General features: G+C 36.7%; 1 protein-coding gene across 1 annotated transcript in view; it reads left to right on the top strand.

Moving 5' to 3' along the window:
• The window catches only part of SCN1A (sodium voltage-gated channel alpha subunit 1), a 96,223-nt gene that overhangs the window by 47,412 nt on the left and 26,345 nt on the right, over positions 1 to 22,466 (top strand). Inside the window, exons 15-18 of the mRNA XM_070357846.1 lie at positions 1,057 to 1,413; positions 2,591 to 3,073; positions 21,074 to 21,194; positions 21,932 to 22,086. Coding sequence (XP_070213947.1) covers positions 1,057 to 1,413; positions 2,591 to 3,073; positions 21,074 to 21,194; positions 21,932 to 22,086 — 1,116 coding nt within the window. The remainder of the gene's footprint in view (positions 1 to 1,056; positions 1,414 to 2,590; positions 3,074 to 21,073; positions 21,195 to 21,931; positions 22,087 to 22,466) is intronic.

The raw sequence follows: 22,466 nt of genomic DNA, 5'->3' as shown, positions 1-22,466 counted from the left end.
TGTGCATGCAAATAGGGAAAGAATTATGAAGTCACGGGAAGTATCCCAAGTTCTTAAATGCAGGTGCATCTAGCTATGTCAGTGCAACAGAGGAAGATTGTGAATAATAAACACTTTACTTATAGCAGGGCTCTATGTGCTGTTACTTTGCCTGCTATTGACAAATGAGTATCTCTGAGCAGAAATCATTAAGATCAAATTAATATTAGTGTCAGTCCATGTATGCCTTACATCCACCTTTACAAAACAAATGAGGGGCAGTATGTCCCCAAGTAATAATTAAAAATTCACTCTCAAGGAAAATTATCTACATAAAACATGGAAGGATCAGATTCTTCCTGGGTGGGAGGGAGGGGTTCAAAAATTAGCCATGAGACTGGCCATGGTCAAGGATAGGACAGATGTTGTAAGAGAGTTTTTTTGTTGTTGTTCTTTTCTTTTTTTTTTTAAGATAAGAAGCTCCATACAGGAAGACCTTTGCTTCTTGTTTGGTGAAGTGAAACATTTGCTCACAACTCTCTGTTCCTGATAGATTAGAAATATGTCTTGGAGTAAAGCCAAGCACTGACACAAAGACATCCAGACAGCCTGCTCTTCACATCTTTTGCTTAGGAGGGTGGTGCTATGACAGTGCAATGGCACAGGTCATTTCTCATTGGTTATGGTCCAAAGGTAGACAGATTTAAAAGTCTGGAAAGTATAAGAATGCAAGGTGGCTCTTACCTATTTCCCCAATCAAGATTATAAGTTTTGCAATCAGCAGTGGCCCAGGACATCCACTAACTCTCTTAAAAAATGTCTTTTGTTATATACTTCAATATCTTTCTTGTAAGTTATTATTGATATAATAACACTGTATTTCAGGTTTACAACATATGATGAAATATTTGTATGTAGTGCAAAATGATCACAATAAGCTCAGTTAACATCCATCACCATTATAACATCTGTAGAGCAAAGGTTGTTAGAGATTCAATTTTATTCATTTCTTGGTAAACCTCACATGTAATGCTTTCAAGGCTTGATCATAATAACATATTTTTTTTTATTTTCCAGCTTCGAGTTTTCAAGTTGGCAAAATCTTGGCCAACATTAAATATGCTAATAAAGATCATCGGCAATTCAGTGGGGGCTCTGGGAAACCTAACCTTGGTGTTAGCCATCATCGTCTTCATTTTTGCTGTGGTTGGCATGCAGCTCTTTGGTAAAAGTTACAAAGATTGTGTCTGCAAGATCAACAGTGAATGTAAGCTCCCACGCTGGCACATGAATGACTTCTTCCACTCCTTCCTGATTGTGTTCCGGGTGCTGTGTGGAGAGTGGATAGAGACCATGTGGGACTGCATGGAGGTCGCTGGTCAAGCCATGTGCCTTACTGTCTTCATGATGGTCATGGTCATTGGAAACCTGGTGGTATGTACCCATTTAAGATATGAGTTTCAGAAATGGATTAAGAGCACAATGAAATGATGACCATTTTGTCTAAAACAAAATTATCATTATTAATTTCAAAAGTCTCTTACCTTGGATACACTTATAATCTTTGACAACACAACCAGTGACCCTACAATGTTTATTCTCAACTGTTTTGCCAGTCATTTCATCACACTTACTATGTGAGCTCCTATGGAGTATAATATTAAAGACAGGTTTAGAAGGATATATTGGGAACATTTTAAAAATTCAGATCCAAGGAAGGGAAAAGTCTGAAAAAAAATAAATTTAGAGAAAACCCAAACTTACTTGCCAGTACAGGACTAAAAAGTGGCACTTCCCATTGTTCCTAGCTATTTCAACTTTTCTTTGCTCATTCATTGTAGATAGTATTCAGTCACTCTATGTCATAAGGCAGATGCATGAACCAACCTGGGTTAGTCAATCCTTACATCAAAACAGAGGTTGGCTAAGGATTCCTAACCCACATGGAGTAACTAATCTGTCCTCTCTTTTAGGTTGGTACCTTACTGTTACCATATAAAAATATATCATACACTCCAAAGGATACATACATTAATATGCCAGTCTCATGGAAATATTAGTGATTGTTTATAAATAGTTGTCCTAATTAGTCAACAGTGGGGTATGAGAAAAATAGTAGATCAAGAACATATATGTTGATGCCTATGTTAAGCCCATAATTCTCATTCTGGATCATAATGATTTTCTTTCAATTAATATCCAATTTAATATCTTTTCATCAAAAAAGAAACTATAATATGCAATTAAATGCATAGTTTTAAAAACTAAGGAATTTTAAGTTTAGAACTCTTATATAGAGCCCACATAAATTTATTTCTTATAATCACATATTTTTAAGTTTAGTAAAACCTTAGGTCAGCTCAGTGTCTTCATTTTATAAGTAGAGGAACTAGAGACCAATGGAAATCATATCTTTCCCTTTAGATGAATTGTGGCATAGCTGTTAAGCCTGAGCACAACATTTAGATCTCTGAACTTCTAGTCACTATGCTGTGGTGTTTCTTTCGCCTCATTGTTAGAACTTATAGTTTCCTCAACAAGGAATAAGTATCTCAATCTGGTCTTCTTCACATTGGGGTGAAATTATAATGATGTTTGTGTTATTTTTAAGGTCCTGAACCTCTTTTTGGCCTTGCTTCTGAGCTCATTTAGTGCAGACAACCTTGCGGCCACTGATGATGATAATGAAATGAACAATCTCCAGATTGCTGTGGATAGGATGCACAAAGGAATAGCTTATGTGAAGAGAAAAATATATGAATTTATTCAGCAGTCCTTTGTTAGAAAACAAAAGATTTTAGATGAAATTAAACCACTTGATGATCTAAACAACAGGAAAGACAATTGTATGTCCAATCATACAACAGAGATTGGGAAAGACCTTGACTATCTTAAAGACGTAAATGGAACCACAAGTGGAATAGGAACCGGCAGCAGTGTTGAAAAGTACATTATTGATGAAAGTGATTACATGTCCTTCATAAACAATCCCAGTCTTACTGTGACTGTACCAATTGCTGTAGGAGAATCTGACTTTGAAAATTTAAACACAGAGGACTTCAGTAGTGAATCAGATCTGGAAGAAAGCAAAGAGGTAAGATTATAAGGATGTGGTTGGGTATAAATGTATATGTATATACATATATTATATTGCCTGTATTTATGATTATATATTCCATGTAGGATATTTTTGCCATAATATAAAATATTATTTCATTGAAGAACCAAAGATTTAAGCTCAGTGAGATGATTAATAAGTTAAAGAATAATATATGTGTATGTTTTCTCATCCTAATAGTATAAGTTTTGTCATCCTAAGTAATGGGTGTTTGTTAGAGGATGAATGAATGAATGATCCAGGGAATGAACAAGCATCATTGGATTTAATCCTTGTAATAACCTCAGAAAGATTTGTTGTCATTCTAACCTGTCAGATAAGAAAATTAGCTTAGGAAATTTAAGCCCATATTATAATGAGGAGATATAGCTGAGAATTGAACTTACAGTCATTATGAGCTCTGTATATCTTACACTGCATTGCACTAATTCACATACATGGAAGAGAATTTAACAAGAAATAGTCTATGTCATTCCATTAAGGTGACTCAAATGGTAAAGAATCCGCCGGCAATGCAGGACACGCAGGTTTGATCCCTTGGTTAGGAATATTCCCTGGAGAAAGGAATGGCTGCCCACTCCTGTGTTCTTTCCTGGAGAATTCCATGGTCAGAGGAGCCTGGTGGGCTACAGTCCTTGGGGTTGCAAAGAGCTGGACATGACTGAGTAACTAACACTTTCTTCCAAACTTCATGTTAATTTTCCAGGCTGCCATAGCAATGCTCCACACACTGGGTGGCTGAAACAATCAAAATGTATTTTCTCACATTTCTGGAGAGTGGAAAGGGCAAGGTCAAGGTGCTAGGAGGGTCAGGGTCTGGGGAGAGCTCTCTCTCTGAGTTGCAGATAGCTGCCTTCTCACTGTGTCCTCACACGGTCCGTCCTCAGCATGTGGGTGTGAGCTCCGGTCTCTCTTCTTATAAGAGCACCATCTCTGTTGGATTAGAGGTTGGATCAAGACCTCACTTAACCTTTATCACTACTTCACAAGCCCTGTCTCCAAATAGAGTCACACTGGGAGTTATGGCTTCAAAATACTAATTTTGAGGGAACACAATTCAGTCCATAGCAACTGACTTAGAAATATTAATCTAAATATTAATGGATTTAAAAGATAATTCCAAAGAAACAAAACACCTTCACTTCCCATTTATTGTGTGGAAGTCTCAAAAATGGTAAGATGGCTTAGGTTACATAGTCCAAATTTTTAAAAAATTCATTTACACAATTTATTTTTAAAACAGCCTCACAGAAAAATTGAGAGGAAGACAGCAAAATTTCCACATACTCCAATTTGTTTTATTTGTTGAAGCTACACTGATGTGTCATTATTACCCAAAGTGTATAGCTTACATTTGGATTCATTCTTGGTATTATCCATTTTATAGTCAGTTCAGTCATTCAGTCATGTCCAATTCTTTGCAACCCCATGGACTACAGCAGGCCAGGCTTCCCTGTCCATCACCAACTCTCAGAAATTGCTGAAACTCATGCCCATGGAGTCAGTGATATGCCATCCAGCCATCTTATTCTCAGTCATCCCCTTCTCCTCCTGCCCTCAATCTTTCCTGGCATCAGGATCTTTTCAAATGAGTCAGTTCTTCACATCCGGTGGCCAAAGTATTGGAGTTTCAGCTTCAGCATCAGTCCTTCCAATGAATATTCAGGACTGATTTCCTTTAGGATGGACTGGTTGGATCTCCTTGCAGTCCAAGGGACTCTCAAGAGTCTTTCCCCACACCACAGTTCAAAAGCATCAGTTCTTCAATGCTCAGCCTTCTTTATAGTCCAACTCTCACATCCATACATGACCACAGGAAAAACCATAGCTTTGACTAGATGGACCTTTGTTGGCAAAGTAATGTCTGCTTTTTAATATGCTGTCTAGGTTGGTCATAGCTTTTCTTCCAAGCAGCAAGCGTCTTTTAATTTCATGGCTGCAGTCACCATCTGCATTAATTTTGGAACTCAAGAAAATAAAGTCTGTCACTGTTTCCATTGTTTCCCCATCTATTTGCCATGAAGTGATGGGACCAGATGCCATGATCTTTGTTTTTTGAATGTTGAGTTTTAAGCCAGCTTTTTCACTCTCCTCTCTTGCACAAATGTCTGAAGGCATTTATTGTCCGTTATTGAATCACACAGAGCAGCTTCTATGGGTCTAAAAATCCTCTGTACTCTATTCATCCCTCTGTACTAACCTCTGGCACTGATCTGTAACTGTTTCTGCCCTTTTCAGAATGTCGTATACTTGGAGTCATATAATATGTAGACTCTTCAGACTGGCTTCCTTTACTTAGTAATCTGCTTTTAAGACTCTTCCATGTCTTTTCATGGCTTGATAGTTCACATCTTTTAGTGCTAAGTTCTATTTTGTTGTCTGGATGTTTATTTATCTGTTCACTTACTGAAGGACATCTTGGTTTTTCCAAATTTTAACCATTATGAATAAAGCTACTATAAACAGAGTCGTGTACAGGCTTTTGTGTGGACATAAGATTTCAACTCATTTGGTTAAATACCAAGAGTGGCAATTGCTGGTGATATGCTAAGTGTAAGTTTTATTTTGTAAGAATTTACAACCTGGTTTCAAAATGGCTGTACGGTTATTCATAGCCACTAGCAATGAAGGAGAGCTCCTGTTACCCCACAGCATTTGCTGTTGTCAGTGTTCAGGATTTTGGCCATTCTAGTAGATGTGCTGTTGTTCAGTTGCTCAGTTGCATCCAACTCTTTGTGACCCCATGGACTGCAGCACGCCAGACTTCCCTGTCCTTCACCATCTCCCAGAGTTTGCTCAAACTCATGTCCATTGAGTCAGTGATGCTCAATAGATGTGTAGTGGTACCATATTGGTTTTCTTTATTTATTTTTCTTGAAGGATAATTACAATATTGTGCAGATTTCTGCTATATAACAACATGAATCAGCCATAGGTATACATATGTCTCCTGCCTTTAAACCTCCCTTCCCGATCCCACTCCTCTAGGTTGTCAGAGCCTTGGTTTGAACTCCCGAGTCATATAGCAAATTCCCACTCACCATCTATTTTACATGTTGGCTCAGACGATAAAGCGTCTGTCTACAATGCGGGAGACCCGGGTTCGATCCCTGGGTTGGGAAGATCCCCTGGAGAAGGAAATGGCAATCCACTCCAGTACTGTTGCCTGGAAAATCCCATGGACAGAGGAGCCTGGTAGGCTACAGTCCCTGGGGCCTCAAAGAGTCGGACACGACCGAGCGACTTCACTTTCACTTTCAGTGTGTATATTTCCATGCTGCTTTCCGCATTCATCTCACCCTCTCCTTCCCCCCTCCCCGTGTCCACAAGTCTGTTCTCTTATGTCTGCATCTCCATTGCTCCCCTGCAATAGGTTCACCAGTACCAGATTTCTAGATACCATATAAATACACAATATCTGTTTTTTCTCTTTCTGACTTACTTCACTCTGTAGGCTGTAGGTTCATCCACCTCATTAGAACTGAATCAAATGCATTTCTTTTTATGACTATTATTCCAGTATATATATGTACCACAGCTTCCATTGTATATATGTACCATTACTTTGCCAACAAAGTCCATCTAGTCAAAGTTATGGTTTTTCCAGTAGTCATGTATAGATGAGAAAGTTAGACTACAAAGAAAGCTGAGTGCCGAAGAATTAATGCTTTTGAACTGTGGTGTTGGAGAAGACTCTTGAGAGTCCCTTGAACAGCAAGGAGAGTCAACCAGCCCATCCTAAAGGAAATCAGTCCTGAATACTCATTGGAAGGACTGATGCTGAAGCTGAAACTCCAATACTTTGGCCACCTGATGTGAAGAACTGACTCACTGGAAAAGACCCTGATGCTGGGAAAGATTGAAGGTGGGAGGAGAAGGGGACGACAGAGGATGAGATGGTTGGATGGTATCACCGACTCAATGGACATGACTCTGAGTAAACTCTGGGAACTGGTGATAGACAAGGATGCCTGGAGTGCTGCAGTTCATGGGGGTCTCAAAGAGTCGGACTTGACTGAGCAACTGAACTGAACTGACTGACCACAGCTTCTTTATCCATTCATATGTTGATAGACATCTCGGTTGCTTCTATGTCCTAAATACTGTGAATAGTCCTGCATTGAACATTGTTTTTTAATTTACATTTTATGAATACATATGATGTGGAGGATCTTTTCATATGCTGCTTTGTCATCTGTTTGTGTTCTTTGATGAGGTATCTGTTGAGAGCTTTGACCTGTTTTTTTTTTTTTATCAAGTTGTTTTCTTATTGTTGACTTTTGAGAATTTTTTGTGCATTGTGAATAACAGTCCTTTACCAGCTTCATTTTTGCAAAGGTTTTTCTCCTAATCTATGGCTTCTCTTCTCACTCTCTTGATGACGCCTTTCACAGAGCAGATATTTTTCATTTTAATGAAGTCTAGTTTATCAGTTCTCTTTTTCATGGATTGTGCCTTGACAGATTTCTGAAATCTGGGCAAAATCGCTGAGACAATGCAAAAGACAAATAAAATCATATCTCCCCAATTAGAAAGTAATTCCTTTGGCAATGGATTGTGTTTTATATTATTTTAATCCTCCGAAGCACCTAGTACAATGTTGTATACATAATAAGGGCTCAATAACTTTTTGAGTTTAGGTTGATTTGTATGGATACTAAAGTTAGAGTGTGCTGGTCTTAACTCTATTATGGGCAATCACTGATTGTATATTATCCAATTTCCTAGTTATAATATGAGTATATCTGTCCTGTAGTGCTTATAGGAATCTTATGAGAATCTAAAAGCTGTTCAGAAGTTAAAAGGACTCAAAAACAAAAGGTAGTGATGGTGCAATTACTACCCTAACTCTGCTTAAATAAATACTTTTAAAATCAATTGAGTTATTAAACTTATGTGTCTTTGGAATAAAAACAACATATTAGTGGCATAGTTAGGGGAAAGTACCCTTATTTTAGCAATGAGTGCATGCCAGAATGAAGTAAAACTGTCATTTGAGTCTTTGTAATTCAGATCATGTTAATAACATGTCATTTATTGTTTGCTCACCATAGACAAAGCACTGTTTATAGGGCTTTACACATAGCATTATCTCATTCAGTCTTCACACCATGAGATAGATACTATTATTCTAATCTTACAAATAAGAAAATTGAACACAAAGAGTTTAAGTGACTTGCCAAGGTCATACAAGTAGTAAAGATTGATCCTGGCCTAGAATCCAGGAAGTGAGCTACAGTTTATATTTTGAACCATTACCTTAAATTTCCTTAACAATGTCTAAAAGTATACTATCTCTGGTATCTCTTTGAATTGAATAATACTGTTTACTGACAAACTAATAAGTGTTCACTATAGAGTTGGTATTGAATACCAAGCCCTTGTCACTTGGCACAGGTTAATGATATAGCCAGGAGAATCTGAATCTCCATCAGTCCTGGAGGGTCCTCTTCCTCCTTTGCTGGCCTATAATTTAGATTGATCTGCTTCTGCATATCACACTAATCTGTAGAGATCTGCTAATTACAGAGCTCTTATTCTCCCAAATTATGGGTACTCAAAGTTGTGCTTTAGGAATATACCTTTCTGCATTTAATCCCACCTGCAAGAATCCTCCAAATAATTAGGAAGCACTTCTGTGGTTGCATTGTTAGTTTATGAAGCCTTTGAGAATAGGGAAAACACCAACCATGTCTTACTCACCTTAAGTCCGCAGCATATACATAATGTTTATTAAATGAATGAATAAATGAGTAGTGAACAGTTCATTGATCCCAATGAACAAGTAGATCCCACTTGTCCTCCCAGTAATAAATATTTCCTTACCGTTTTGCTGATATTTCCTCATTTAATACTTTTATATTTATTATGCATGATATAAGTTGAAGAACACATGATCATTTTCAGTCTGTTACATACTGCTGAATATCAGCAATTTAAATTTGTGCTACCACATAAAGGTCTACAGGGAATGCCTTATGTGGACAATAATCAGTTTTCAGATGTGTCTAAGAACAAGGATTAAGCTCATTTCATTTAACATAATATGCCCCACATTTATCCTAGTCTCTAGCATACAGTCAGTATCCAGTAAATGCATGTTAAATAAAAAAATAAGAATAGGAAGTCTTTGGTTAATCTTGAATCAAATGGATATATACCAAGACTTCTGCAAATATCCAAATTTATGAACACCATGATAACATAACTTTCCCCAATAGAAAAATAGCAGACAATATATCTGGAGATATTAAGAATCTACTGGAAGATAGGTATATATGCCTCCAGCTTTTTTGTGTAGACCATCTCTTTACCTCATGGTCTCTACAGCAGGGATTACCTCCATCTTATTAGTTTGACATACTTTAAAGCAGAATTCAGAGTATGTGTTGTTTGTTCAGTCGTTGAGTCATGCCCAACTCCTTACGAGCCCATGGAAGGTAGCCTTCCAGGCTCCTCTTGTCCATGAAATTTTTCAAGCAAGAATACTGGAATGGGTTGCCATTTTCCTCCTCCTGGGGATCTTCCCACCCAGGGATTAAACCTGTCTCTTGCTTCTCCTGCTTTGGAAGGCAGATTCTTCACCACTAGCGCCACCTAGGAAGCCCAATTCAAAGTATATTAGAATGATGTTTCTTCACCTTAACCCCTGCATAAGGCAAATGTTTGACTAACAGAAGATTTCACAATTAATAAGAAAATTTTATATGTATTGATTATGAATAATCAACTAAACACTGTCATTACAACATAAATCTTGATGAAGAAATCATCTGAGTTTAGGGATGATAAGGAAATTAGAGTTAGTATTTGATTTTTCTGTAGCTTCCCTATGGAAATTCTAAATCTCAGTACAGAATCTGTTCCTTTGATACTGTTGCTTTGCTGAAAGTTTTTAATAGAAGTCACTTTAATTTTTAATATGGTTAGTGTACACTAGAAATATTTACTAATGTACAATGTACACAATAAAATATTAATACTGATATTTTTGATGTTGAGCATCTCAACTATGTTTGATTTAAGCTATATATCTTAAATATATATGTTAATATGAATACATTTAATAACAGTAAAATTCTCACCTTTAAAATAGTATATGCCAGCTTTTAAATATTTTTTCAATATAAAAAATACATGTATTATACACATATTCCATATCCTTTTGACCCTTAAATTCCAGATTTATTTTTAAAATATTTTATCATATTATAAATTGAAGTTCTATTACACCCTACAAATAAGCTCCCTGTAACAAACCAAGACTAAAATAACAACATAAACATCCTAAGATGAGTCAGAGAACAATAACCAAAAAAAATGTGATCACTTACTCAAAGAAATATTGTAGAGAGTACTATTTGCTTTGCTTTGTTTTGCTTCACCCTCAAGGTCAAAATCGTTTGCTATAGTACAAAATATTTTTTAAAAAGCAAGAAATGTTGCATAAATCCACTGAGGAGGAAAAATGCTCTTCCCATCAGGATTGTAGTCATTAAGTGGTTATTGAATGCCCTTGTGTACAAGGCAAAGTGGATGCTTCAGATGCAATGTAGTTCTTTCATTCTCTCTGTTCACTTACTGTCATCCTGCCAAACATACGTGGACAATAAGTCAGTATAGAATTGAGCCATTGAGAGTTACATGTGAAAAAATATTTTTAAATGAACTAGCCCAATTGGAAATGAGTAAATTAAAGGTCAATTAATGGCTTCATAAACATAAAACTCAACGCTTAAAATAGACTATTAATCTCAAAGACCATGAGAACAAATTGCTTTATTATGTGAATGATGAATTTCAAAATAAAAGTGAACTTCAATGTAAGAACAAAAAAGGAAAAATTAATTGTTTTATTGGTTTTTAAATCAATACAAGTATTTATTTGAAAATTTTATTTTTGTTGTTATCCAACTTATTTAGTAGTTTATCTGAATTCATATCTCATGTTTATCTGAATTAATATCTCAGGTCTAAAAATCTTTTCCTTCCCTTTTTGAGTAATAGTGTTTTTACTCCAACCAAATAAAGGATTCAGAACCATATTATCTTTGATTTCAACAATGATAAATATAAAAATACACTGAAAAAGTATAATGGTTGTAAGAGTTTTAATACTATTCTTTTGGTCTGTGGTGAATCAAAGAAAAATAAGGATGTCAATCATTTGAATAATATAAATAGTAAAATGTTATAAATGTTTGTTATCTACAAAAAGTATATGTACAGAGAATTCTTATTTTCAATGGCCCATGGTGTATTTATATAAATTAATAATGTACTGGGCTTCAAAGTAAGCCTCAATAAATTCAAATAAGCAGACATTGTAGGGTTATTATACCAATAAATTCAAGATAGAAGGTGTCATATAGGGTTATTATCTAATCACAATGCAGTTAAACTAGAAATTAATAATAAAATAACAGAAAAAATATAACCATTTGAGAATTTAAGAGTTTCCTCCCAAATAAATGTTGGTTTAAGTAGAAAATAAAATATGTAAATAACTATTTAGAAAATAAGAACTTTTTCTTTCAAAAATCTATGAAATTGGACCAAACACCCTCTGAATATCTCACTGTTAACAAAGATGACCAAGAAAGGATGAAAGAACATGACATGGAACTTAATTTGAGAAATTAGAAATAGAACAACAAAGCAAAAGGTATATGAATAAAAAGAAATTAATGTAACATGATATTAGTGTAGTAGGTGGTTCTTAGGGGAAAAAATCAATAAAACATACAAACTTTAGTATTATCAGCAGGATCCTAAGATGATGCCAATGACTCAACAAGCTTGGGTTCAATTTATTAATGTTGTTATTTAATCTGTTTTTGTTTAATACATTTATTATTTATTTTTAATTTCAAATTTACCTACTAATATTCTTTTTTTATCTCATCAGTCAAAACCCTTGCTGCCTCCTCTGTATTGTCTAGGCATGCTTCTCAGCTCAGTCTCTTCTGTATCAGTTTTGTTTGTCTTTCTTTTCTTTTTCACACTAATTCTATTTATTTCCATTATGTACAAACTTAAAGAAAAAAACACTAAAATTTTTCTTGTGGTAGTATAGTTTATCTAGAGTAGATTAGCTTGTCTGAGTCCACTTGCCTGTGGTTGGTTTTTTCTAACATTCACATGTCACTTTATCTGATATCAGTATGATTTAAAGCTGGGGCAAGAATCCCTCACTAGTGTGAGAATCAGGGTCTATCAAAGGGGTCAGCCAGGGTGTGGCTTACCAGGCTTCTTTTGCAAAATGTTGTTTTAGGGACCTATTTAAACCATGTATGAATACTAAATTAAAAAATCTAATTTGTAATCATGTCCCATTCCTGAAATGCATACAAACTCCTTCTGGATCCCAAATATTAAACTGCTTAATTTTGAAAAATGATACATACTTACATTAAAATATCTCTTTGGGCCTCTTGTTCTAGCCTGGGTTCATTGTTTCAAGTTCTACATCATTGCTTATCGTGGACTACATCTGTAATTCATCATCTATGATTCTAGTTTAGGTTTTTTCAGAAGACAAAGATTATAAAGAACTTTATAAAGCAACCTGAATCGTTCCAGAAATTTATACCCCATATATTACAATGGTGTGGTTAGTCATCCGAAGCCAGACATTCTATCTAGAGTGCGAAGTCAAGTGGACCTTAATAAGCACTGTTGTTGTTAATCAAACTAGTGGATGCGATGAAATTCCAGCAGAGCTATTCAGATCCCTAGAGGATGATGTCATCAAGGTTTTGCATTCATTATGTCAGCAAATCTGGAAGACCCAGCAGTGGCTACAGGACTGGAAAAAGTCAATCTTCATCACTCATCACCCATGCTAGTAAGGACATACTTAAAATCTTGCATGCTAGGTGTCAGCATTATGGGAACCAAGAACTTCCAGATGTCCAAGCTGGGTTTAAAAAGGAAGAGGAACTAGCGATCAAACTGCCAGCATTTGCTGTATTATAGAGAAAGCAAAGAATTTCAGAAAAAACCTCTCTCTCTTTCATCAACTATGCTGAAGCCTTTGACTGTGTGGATCATGACAAACTGTGGAAAGCTCTTAGAGAGATGGGAATACCAGACCATCTTACTTGTCTTCTGAGAAACCTGTATTTGGGCCAAGAAGTAACAGTCAGAACCTTGTATAGAACAATTCATTGGTTTACAACCGAGAAAGGCGTACGACAGGGCAGCCTGCTGTTTCCTTTTGTTTAACGTATATGTTGGGCACATCAGAGAAATGCCAGGCTGCATGAGTTACAAGCTGGAATCAAGATAGACAGGAGAAACATCAACAACGTTAAATATGAGGATGATACCACTCTAATGGCATAAAGTGAAGAGGAACTAAAGAGACTCATGAGGAGTGTGAAGGAGGAGAGTGAAAAACTGGCTTAAGACTAAATATTAGAAAAACCAAGATCATGGGATCCACTCCCATTACTTCATGGGAAATAAAAGGGAAAAGGTGGAAGTAGTAACTGATTTCCTCTTTCTTGGGCTCCAAAATCACTGCAGATGGTGACTACAGCCATGAAATCAGAAGATTATTGCTTCTTGGCAGGAAAGTGATGACAAAACTAGACATTGTATTGAAAAACAGAGACATTACTCTGCTGACAAAGATCCATATCGTTAGGTCTGCCCAGTGGTCATGTACGGTTGTGAGAGCTGGACTGTAAAGAAGGCAGAATGCCAAAGAATTGATGCTTTCACACTGTGGTGCTGGAGAAGACTCCTGAAAGTCCCGCGGACAGCAAGGAGGTCAAACCAGTCAATCTTAAGGGAAATCAACCCTAAATATTCACTGGAAAGACTGATGCTGAAGCTGAAACTCCAGTATTTTTGTCATCTGATGCGAACAGATGAGTCATTGGAAAAGTCCCTGATGCAGGGAAGGGTTGAGGGCAGAAGGTGAAGAGGGCATCAGAGGATGAGACAGCTGGATGGCATCACCAATGAACATGAACTTGGACAAACTCCAAGAGATGGTGAGGGACAGGGAGGCCTGATGCGCTGCAGTCCATGGGGTCATGAAGAGTCAGACGTGACTGGGCAACTGAATAACAACAGCATGCCCTTTTTATTTTATTTTTTTTTCTTATTTTATATTGAGTATCGTGGATTAACAATGCTGTGATAATTTCAGGTGGAAAGTAAAGGGACTCAGCCACTCAAACATACATTTACATGGAGGCATACTCCCCAAACTCCCCTCCCATTCAAGCTGCTATGTAACACTGAGTAGAGTTCCTGTGCTATACAGTAGGAACGTATTGGTTATCCACTTTGAACACTCTGATTGTTAAAGTTTATTTATTATTATTTTTTTTTTTTTTTTTTTTATAGCTAATGTAAGTGGAAGCCAGGATTTGAAACCATGTCTTCCTTTTTCTAACCCCTTTCTCCAAATTAGACTAATCTTTCATTTGATTATGCCTCAAGTTCAATATTTATTAGTTACATTATAATGATTTTCTATCTCCTATACTATAGTTACAAGGACATGTTTTCAATGGAAGAAAGAGCATTTTAAATGAAAAACATTTATCATGTTTCAGTAATTATCCTCAAACTCAGAGGAAACAATGAAATGTTAAGAACAGTAATAGGCTTGAGTGATAATTTCTGCCAATTCATAATTAGAGCATGCCCTTTTTAAAAATAACCTACCCACACCTAATTTTACAACAAGCTATGTTTTGATTTGTTTTTTAATTGGAAGAAAATTGCTTTACAATGTTGTTGGTTTCTGCCATACAACAATGTGAATCAGCCATAATTATATGTATATCCCTCCTTCTTGAATCTCCCTCCTTACCCCCATCCCACCACTCTAGGTCATCATAGAGCACCAGGTTGGGTTCTCTGTATTATATAGCAACTTCAACAAGCATTTCTTTATGTGTTTGTATATGTTTGAGGGATTTGCCTTTATTAATTTTATGCAGTGATTTCAATTTAGTTTCTATGAATACAGCAACTTTGTTTTCAAACTCACTTTGTCAAATTATGCAAGAGTAAATTCCATAATTATATTAATTTACAATAGTACAGATTGATTTGAAAACAGTACTTTTGATAACAGCTTATTTTTGATAAGCATACAACTCACCAGGTGGAAGCAGAGATGTAGTACAGTATAGCCGACCTCCTGAGAAAATAGCAATTACTGGTATCAGTCATTGTGTTTTACAGTGAAAATGCCAAGCATTGTTAGTTTGGTAAGTCAATTAGCATGGAGGTAGGCTAGATAAAAAGCAGTCTGTGCCCAAAGAATTGTGCAGATAAAGTGGTGAGGATAGAGTAATTATTATTCGTCCAAAATGATGGGCAAAAACCACTATATTACTAAAAGCCAGAGAACATTAAAGAAGGTCACCGTGACTAAAGTACGGCTTCTGTGAAAGACAGATCTGGGAAATTTGGTTGGAAAGCCAATCTGGAGACAGAAACTTCATTTGGTAGTAACATCTGAAGCACAGGCACTCATTCATTCACCAAATATTTATTGGGCAACTAGCATAATTCAGGCCTTTGTGGTAAGGCTAGAATAAATGGTGACTGTATTATTTATAGCTGTCCAGAAAAGAAGTGACAAGGCTGAACAGAGCATTCCTAGGGATCAGGAAGATGAAACTGAGAGCAGAGTATTTCAAAGGTATAATTAAATTTGACTTCACTGTCATTATTTGAAATAAATAAGAGTAAGCAAGATGATTTTGAGTCTAGGTGCTGAAAGATATTTCAAACAGAATCAGGAACTTCGTTTACAAAGTACATTTAAGAGAGGAAAAAGAAGTCATGCCTTTAATTGAGATAGGTTGAGTTTCAGTGACACTAGACACACTTTTGCTTTCCTACCATGGTCCGAACAAACCATGGGATATACTTACGTTGCTTAAATTGTGTTTGGAAATTAATTTATAAACATCTAAAGGATCACTTGTGTAAACCTGGGGACTTTCTAAGAGCACATCTTCCATTGTAATACTAATAATGGGCATTTTAATCATCTTTTATATCCTTTTACAATTTCTCCCAGATTGATTGCAAACTGTATGCATTAAAGGGGAAATATACCTTGAAGTGTAATAACTGGTAATATATTATAAACTTTGATTTTAAAACAAGAGTAGCTAATTTTTAAGAATATTCTTAAGAATGTTGTTGTTGAGTCACTCAGTTGTGTCCAGCTCTTTGCAATCCCATGGAACTGCAGCACGCCAGGCTTCCCTGTTCTTCACTAACTCCCAGTTTGCTCAAACTCATGTCCATTGAGTCAGTGATGCCATCCAACCAACTCATCCTCTGTGGCCCGCTTCTTCTCCTGCCCTCAATAATTCCCAGCATCAGAGTCTTTTCCAATCAATCAGCACTTTGCATCAGGTGGTCAGAGTATTGAAGCTTCAGCATCAGTCCTTCAAATGAATATTCAGGGTTAATTTTTTTTTAGGATTAACTAGTTTGATCTCCTTGCTGTCCAAAGGACTCTCAAGAGTCTTCTCCAACAGCACAGTTCAAAAGCATCAATCCTTCAGTGCTCAGCCTTCTTTATGGTTCAATTCTCACCTTTGTACATGACTACTGGAAAAACCATAGCTTTTACTAGACAGACATTTGTCTGCAAAGTGATGTCTCTGCTTTTTAATATACTTCCTAGATTTGCAATAGATTTTCTTCCAAGGAGCAAGTGTCTTTTAATTTCATGGCTGCAGTCACTGTCTGCAGTGATTTTTCTTGGAGCCCAAGACAATAAAGTCTGCAGAGGTCCAGCCCTGGCTGATCCAGGGTATTCGAAGGGGAGACGGAGTCGGCGACCTATTCAAATGGTAATTAGAGATATAAAGAGTAATAGAATGAGGATAGCTCAGTAGGAAAATTCAGTGGAGAAAAGAGGCTGAGTAGCTTGGTTTATGCGGAAAATCAATATAACCCGTGACACCAGGTTAGCTCTGACCACGGAGGCCGCAGGCGCCCTCTCAAATAGCGGAAGGTGCCCCACCTTAGACACCTTCTCAAGTGGGTCTTAGAAGCCCAGGCAAATAAATGGTCGCAGAGGACCTCCACGCTCCATATGGAGACTTTAGCCAGAAGTTAAAGCAAAGAATGACATGGGGAGACCAAGCGTTGGTGAGCAAGGCCCGTAGCTTTATTTTCAACAGGGGCTTTTATATCCTAAGTTACACATAGAGGATAATAGGAGATGCAAAGTCAGCAGTTTTTGATCCTTATCAAAAACCAGGGTTTCTTTCCTGCAAATTTATCATATACAAATGGTTTAGGTGATTTACATCATCTTCTGGCCAGAAGGCCTATTAACATTTTATGACTCTTGACAAGGACTTATCAACAAAGACTTATTTTCTCTAAGAGTAATTATTTTAAGGTTTGGCGCCATCTTCCGAAGATAAAATTGCATTCCTATAGGGCGGATGTGTAATGGGTTTACAACAAAGGAAAGAATTTATTACCTTAAGGGTCTAAAGTTACTAACACCAAGGCCACTACTTATTTTTTCTACATACCAACTATTAATTAATACATATTCAAGGATACAATTCAGGGGATGTGAAAACTTGGCAGCAAGCATTGGCTCATCAATGAAATCTTTTACTAGTTTTATTCTGACAGTTTCTAACTCTCTGAGAGGCTCTAAGCTATTTGAATATCTTAAGCTTCCTGTGCCTCTCGAGGCTGGGAGACTGTAAACAATCGTATGCATAGCTGTAGGAGTCCGGGTAAACTTGTCAGGGGAGTTAGAGAGCTATCTGAGGGGTTTGGATTTAAACACTCCTAATTGCCCAGGAACTTTATTAATTCAAGCTGTAAGTTAACTCTTTGACAGAGAGAGCGAGATGGTGGTGGGGGACAGCCCCCAGTAAAGTCAGAGGTGAGAGCACAAAGCAATAAAGTAGCCAGACTCTGGTTTTTTGGGGGAAGATGCTCGAGAATATCCGGGGAGACTCCCGAGGTTCGATCCCGCCTTTGCGTATGCCGAGCCTCCTTCCTCATGACCTTTGTCACGAGCGGAATGTCTCTTGCCGGCTCCCGGCAAAAGTCTGTCACAGTTTCCATTGTTTCCCCATCTATTTGCCATGAATTGATGGGGGACCAGATGCCATTATCTTAGTTTTCTGAATGCTGAATTTTAAGCCAACTTTTTCACTCTTCTCTTTTACCTTCATCAAAAGGCTCTTTAGTTCCTCTTTGCTTTTTGCCGTAAGGGTGGTGTAATCTGCATATCTGAGATTATTGATACTTCTAGCAAGCTTGATTCCAGCTTGTGCTTCATTCAGCCCAGCATTTTGCATGATGTATTCTGCATAGAAGTTAAATAAGCAGGGTGACAATATTCAGCCTTGATATACTCCTTTTCCAATTTGGAACCAGTCAATTGTTCCATGTCCTGTTCTCAGTGTTGCTTCTTGACCTGCATACAGGTTTCTCAGGAGGAAGGTAAGGTGGTCTGGTATTCCTATCTCTTGAAGAATTTTCCACAGTTTGTTGTGATTCACATAGTTAAAGGCTTTAGCATAGTCAGTGAAGCAGATGTTTTTCTGGAATTCCCTTGCTTTTCTATGATCTAACAAATGTTGGCCATTTGATCTCTGGTTCCTCTGCCTTTCCTAAATTCAGCTCGTACATCTGAAAGTTTTTGGTTCGTGTATTGTTAAATCCTAGCTTGAAGAATTTTGAGCATTACTTTGTGAGCATGTGAGATGAGCACAATTGTATGGTAGTTTGAACACTCTTTAGCATTGCCCTTCTTTGGGATTAGAATGAAAACTGACCTTTTCCAGTTCTGTGGCCACTACTAAGTTTTCCAAATTTGCTGGCATATTAACTGCAGCACTTTCATAGCATCATCTTTTAGATTTTTAAAATAGCTCAGCTGGAATTCCATCACCTCCACTAGCTTTATTCATCATGATGCTTCCTCAGGCCCACTTAACTTCACACTCCAGGACGTCTGGCTCGAGGGGAATGATCATACGATTGTGATTATCAGGATCATTAAGACCTTTTTTTGTACATTTCTTCTGTGTCTTCTTGCCACCTCTTCTTAATATCTTCTGCCTCTATTATGTCCATACCATTCTGTCCTTTATTTTGCCCATCTTGAGAATAAAGATGAATGTATTGGCAATAGCTCTCATCTGAAGAAAGTATGACCCAGTAAGACCTGGAGTAACTATACACTAAGAAAAAAAGTATCGATTTATTTTATCATCATCTAGGCAAGACACAGAATATTAAAAAGCAGAGACATCACTTTGCCAACAAAGGTCTATATAGTCAAAGCTATGGTTTTTCTAGTAGTCATGTATGAATGTGAGAGTTGGACCATAAAGAAGTCTGAGCTCTGAAGAATTGATGCTTTTTTAATTTGGTGCTGAAGAAGACTCTTTGAGAGTCCCTTGAACTGCAAGGAGATCAAACCAGTCAATCCTAAAGGAAATCAACCCTGAATATTCATTGGAAAGACTGATGCTGAAGCTGAAGCTCCTATACTTTGGTCACCTGATGCTAAGAACTGACTCATTGGAAAAGACCCTGATGCTGGGAAAGGTTGAGGGCAGGAGGAGAAGGGGACGACAGAGGATGAGATGGTTGGATGGCATCACCAGCTCTATGGTTTGAGCAAGCTCCGGGAGTTGGTGATGGACAGGGAAGCCTGGCATGCTGCAGTCCATGGGGTCACAGAGAGTCAGACATGACTGAGTGACTGAACAACAACACAGGCAGGACACAGCAGAGGAGGATATTTAGTGCAGCAATCAAGAGACATAAACAAATTGATTTTATATTATTAGGTTCACATCTTTTCATCTTAGTACTCACAGTTGCTAATTAAAAAACTGAAGTCTGGGTGACCAATAATGATATTTACTAATGGATACAAAGTTTGTTATGGAGTCTGATATTTGGCACTATGTGTGAAGAACTATGATAAGCAAAAACAGGATTTGCCTCAAAATTTTAAAGGCTTTTCAAGTAGTACTTGTAAAAAATTTCTCTGAGTTAAAGTAATATTATACCAAAATATTTTATTATTGCTTGTACTTAAGTTACTATTATGCCATTTGCTTTCTAACAAGTGTATAATTCATTTGGAAGAATTACTATAAACAAAGATTAAACGGGAACTCATGTCTACAACTACCCAAAGGTTAGTTTTTTTGCATCTGATGAAATTATTTCCATGAAGATACTGACTATCTATATCATTGTAAAATTCCTTATTGGTTTACATTATGGATAGATGTTTTTGTTTTTGTGTCACTTCAAGATTGAATTGTAGATTCTCTTCAACTGTTAGACTCACCTTGGGATTTTTCCTATGGATTATTTTCACTTTTAAATGGATAGAATTATAAGCATGTGAATATACTGTTTCTCTTATTTCAGAAACAGTGTAGTTGCACAGAAGGCAGGGCATGGACACCGGGCTCAGGAATAATTCAAATCTTGGTTTTCTCATTTACTGGTTATATGACATTAGACAAGTTACTTAACCTGTCTAAGCCTTAGTTTTATCATCTCTAAAACGATAGCAATTATACGAACTCCTCCTCCCTCAACCTTCCTTTTGGCTCTTTTCTAATTCATAAGACAGTTTGCTTAGTACATATTTTCAATAGCCATTTGTAACTTCAAAATATAGCAGTCTGATTTCATACTCTGCAGATTATGGTGAATGATTATTTTCTTATACCTTAATATATATACCGTATATAATCTTATATATCTTATATATAAGAATCTTAATATACCTTATATACTCTTATTACCATAGATTATTTTCTTATTTCCTCCTCTTATTCAATCACTCTTTTGCTCTAATCTTAAAAATCTCTTTGTTTCAAGGGGAATCTAAAATCAGTTCATAGTATTCTTGCTAGACTATTTCTTAGTGACCAAATTAAAGTGACTTACTTTTTATGTCCATCTCACGGTCAGAAGCTTAATGAAAGCAGTAGTTCATCTGAAGGTAGCACTGTAGACATTGGAGCACCTGCCGAGGAACAGCCTGTGGTGGAACCCGAGGAAACCCTTGAACCTGAAGCCTGTTTCACTGAAGGTAAAAAAATGACCTTCGTGTTAACCTTACATTTATAGAGTGCAGTTGTTTTTTATTTTCTTTTTTTAAAGCTGTTGATCATCCAAAATGGACAACTCAGAATAGAGTAGTACATTGTAGTCAATCTATTTTAATTACTTCTAATAAGCTAACATACGTAAAATCTTTCATTATATTTTGGTTATACCTGCCATGTGTAAGGCACCATGAACATGGAGAAAAGATCATTTAATGTAGTCAGAATGAATGACTAATTTATAATTTTTCAGATAAAATGGTGATTTTGCAGGAAGTCAGCATCTTAAACATTAGTCAAAATTCTCATACACAACATTTGCTTTAAAAATAATTTTTATATTATTATCAAATGAATTGCAAGCATATTTTTTTCCATAAAAACAGCAGTTTCCAATACTTGGGGGGAACAGGAAATAAGCACTGCCCTATTCCTGATCCCTGCACAGTACCTAGTTGAGTCTGGTGCAGTATGGACAATAAATCCATATTTACTGCTTTGTTTTCTCCATGATTAGTATTTCCCATGGAAATAAGGGGCTGAATAGTTTTCACAATTTCACATTGCTAATGCACCTGTTCCTACTACCCTAGACTTACAGTTAGCCCAGCAAGATGGAGATGGCAATAGTCATGAGAAAATGAATCCAGAACATGCCAAAGGGTATCACTGAAGCAGGAGAAGTTATTTATCTGCTCCTGTTTGAACATTATATTTGCAGGCTGTGTGCAAAGATTCAAATGTTGTCAAATCAGTGTGGAAGAAGGGAGAGGAAAACAATGGTGGAATCTGAGAAGAACGTGTTTCCGAATAGTTGAACATAACTGGTTTGAGACCTTCATTGTTTTCATGATTCTCCTTAGTAGTGGTGCACTGGTGAGTGAATATTAAGCAAAAGTGCCATAATCCTAAGTTTTAGAATCACCTAATACTGATGACTTATTAATCCTTTCTGTTTCATTCTTTTACTATCCAATGGAGCTATTTCCATTTCCACGGAATCAGCTGTTAATCTCTGTTTGATAACCCCAGAACTGTTATCTCTATTTATGACTTCTTCCTTAAACATGCGTACATCACTATGTCCATCCATCCACCCACCCATCCACTCATATCTTTCTACCTATCTCCAGGGCACTTTTAGTAACACCCACTTCATATCTTCCAGACTATAGACAATGTATAACTATGCAGCTCTGCATTTATTTTATTATGTACACACACATTTCTAATTAACTAGTTATTAATTTTCATTT

The sequence above is a fragment of the Bos mutus genome, chromosome 2 (assembly GCF_027580195.1).
Source record: "Bos mutus isolate GX-2022 chromosome 2, NWIPB_WYAK_1.1, whole genome shotgun sequence".
Lineage (NCBI taxonomy): Eukaryota > Metazoa > Chordata > Mammalia > Artiodactyla > Bovidae > Bos > Bos mutus.
Note: the sequence above shows the minus strand (reverse complement) of the source record. Positions and strands in the feature narration are given on the sequence as shown.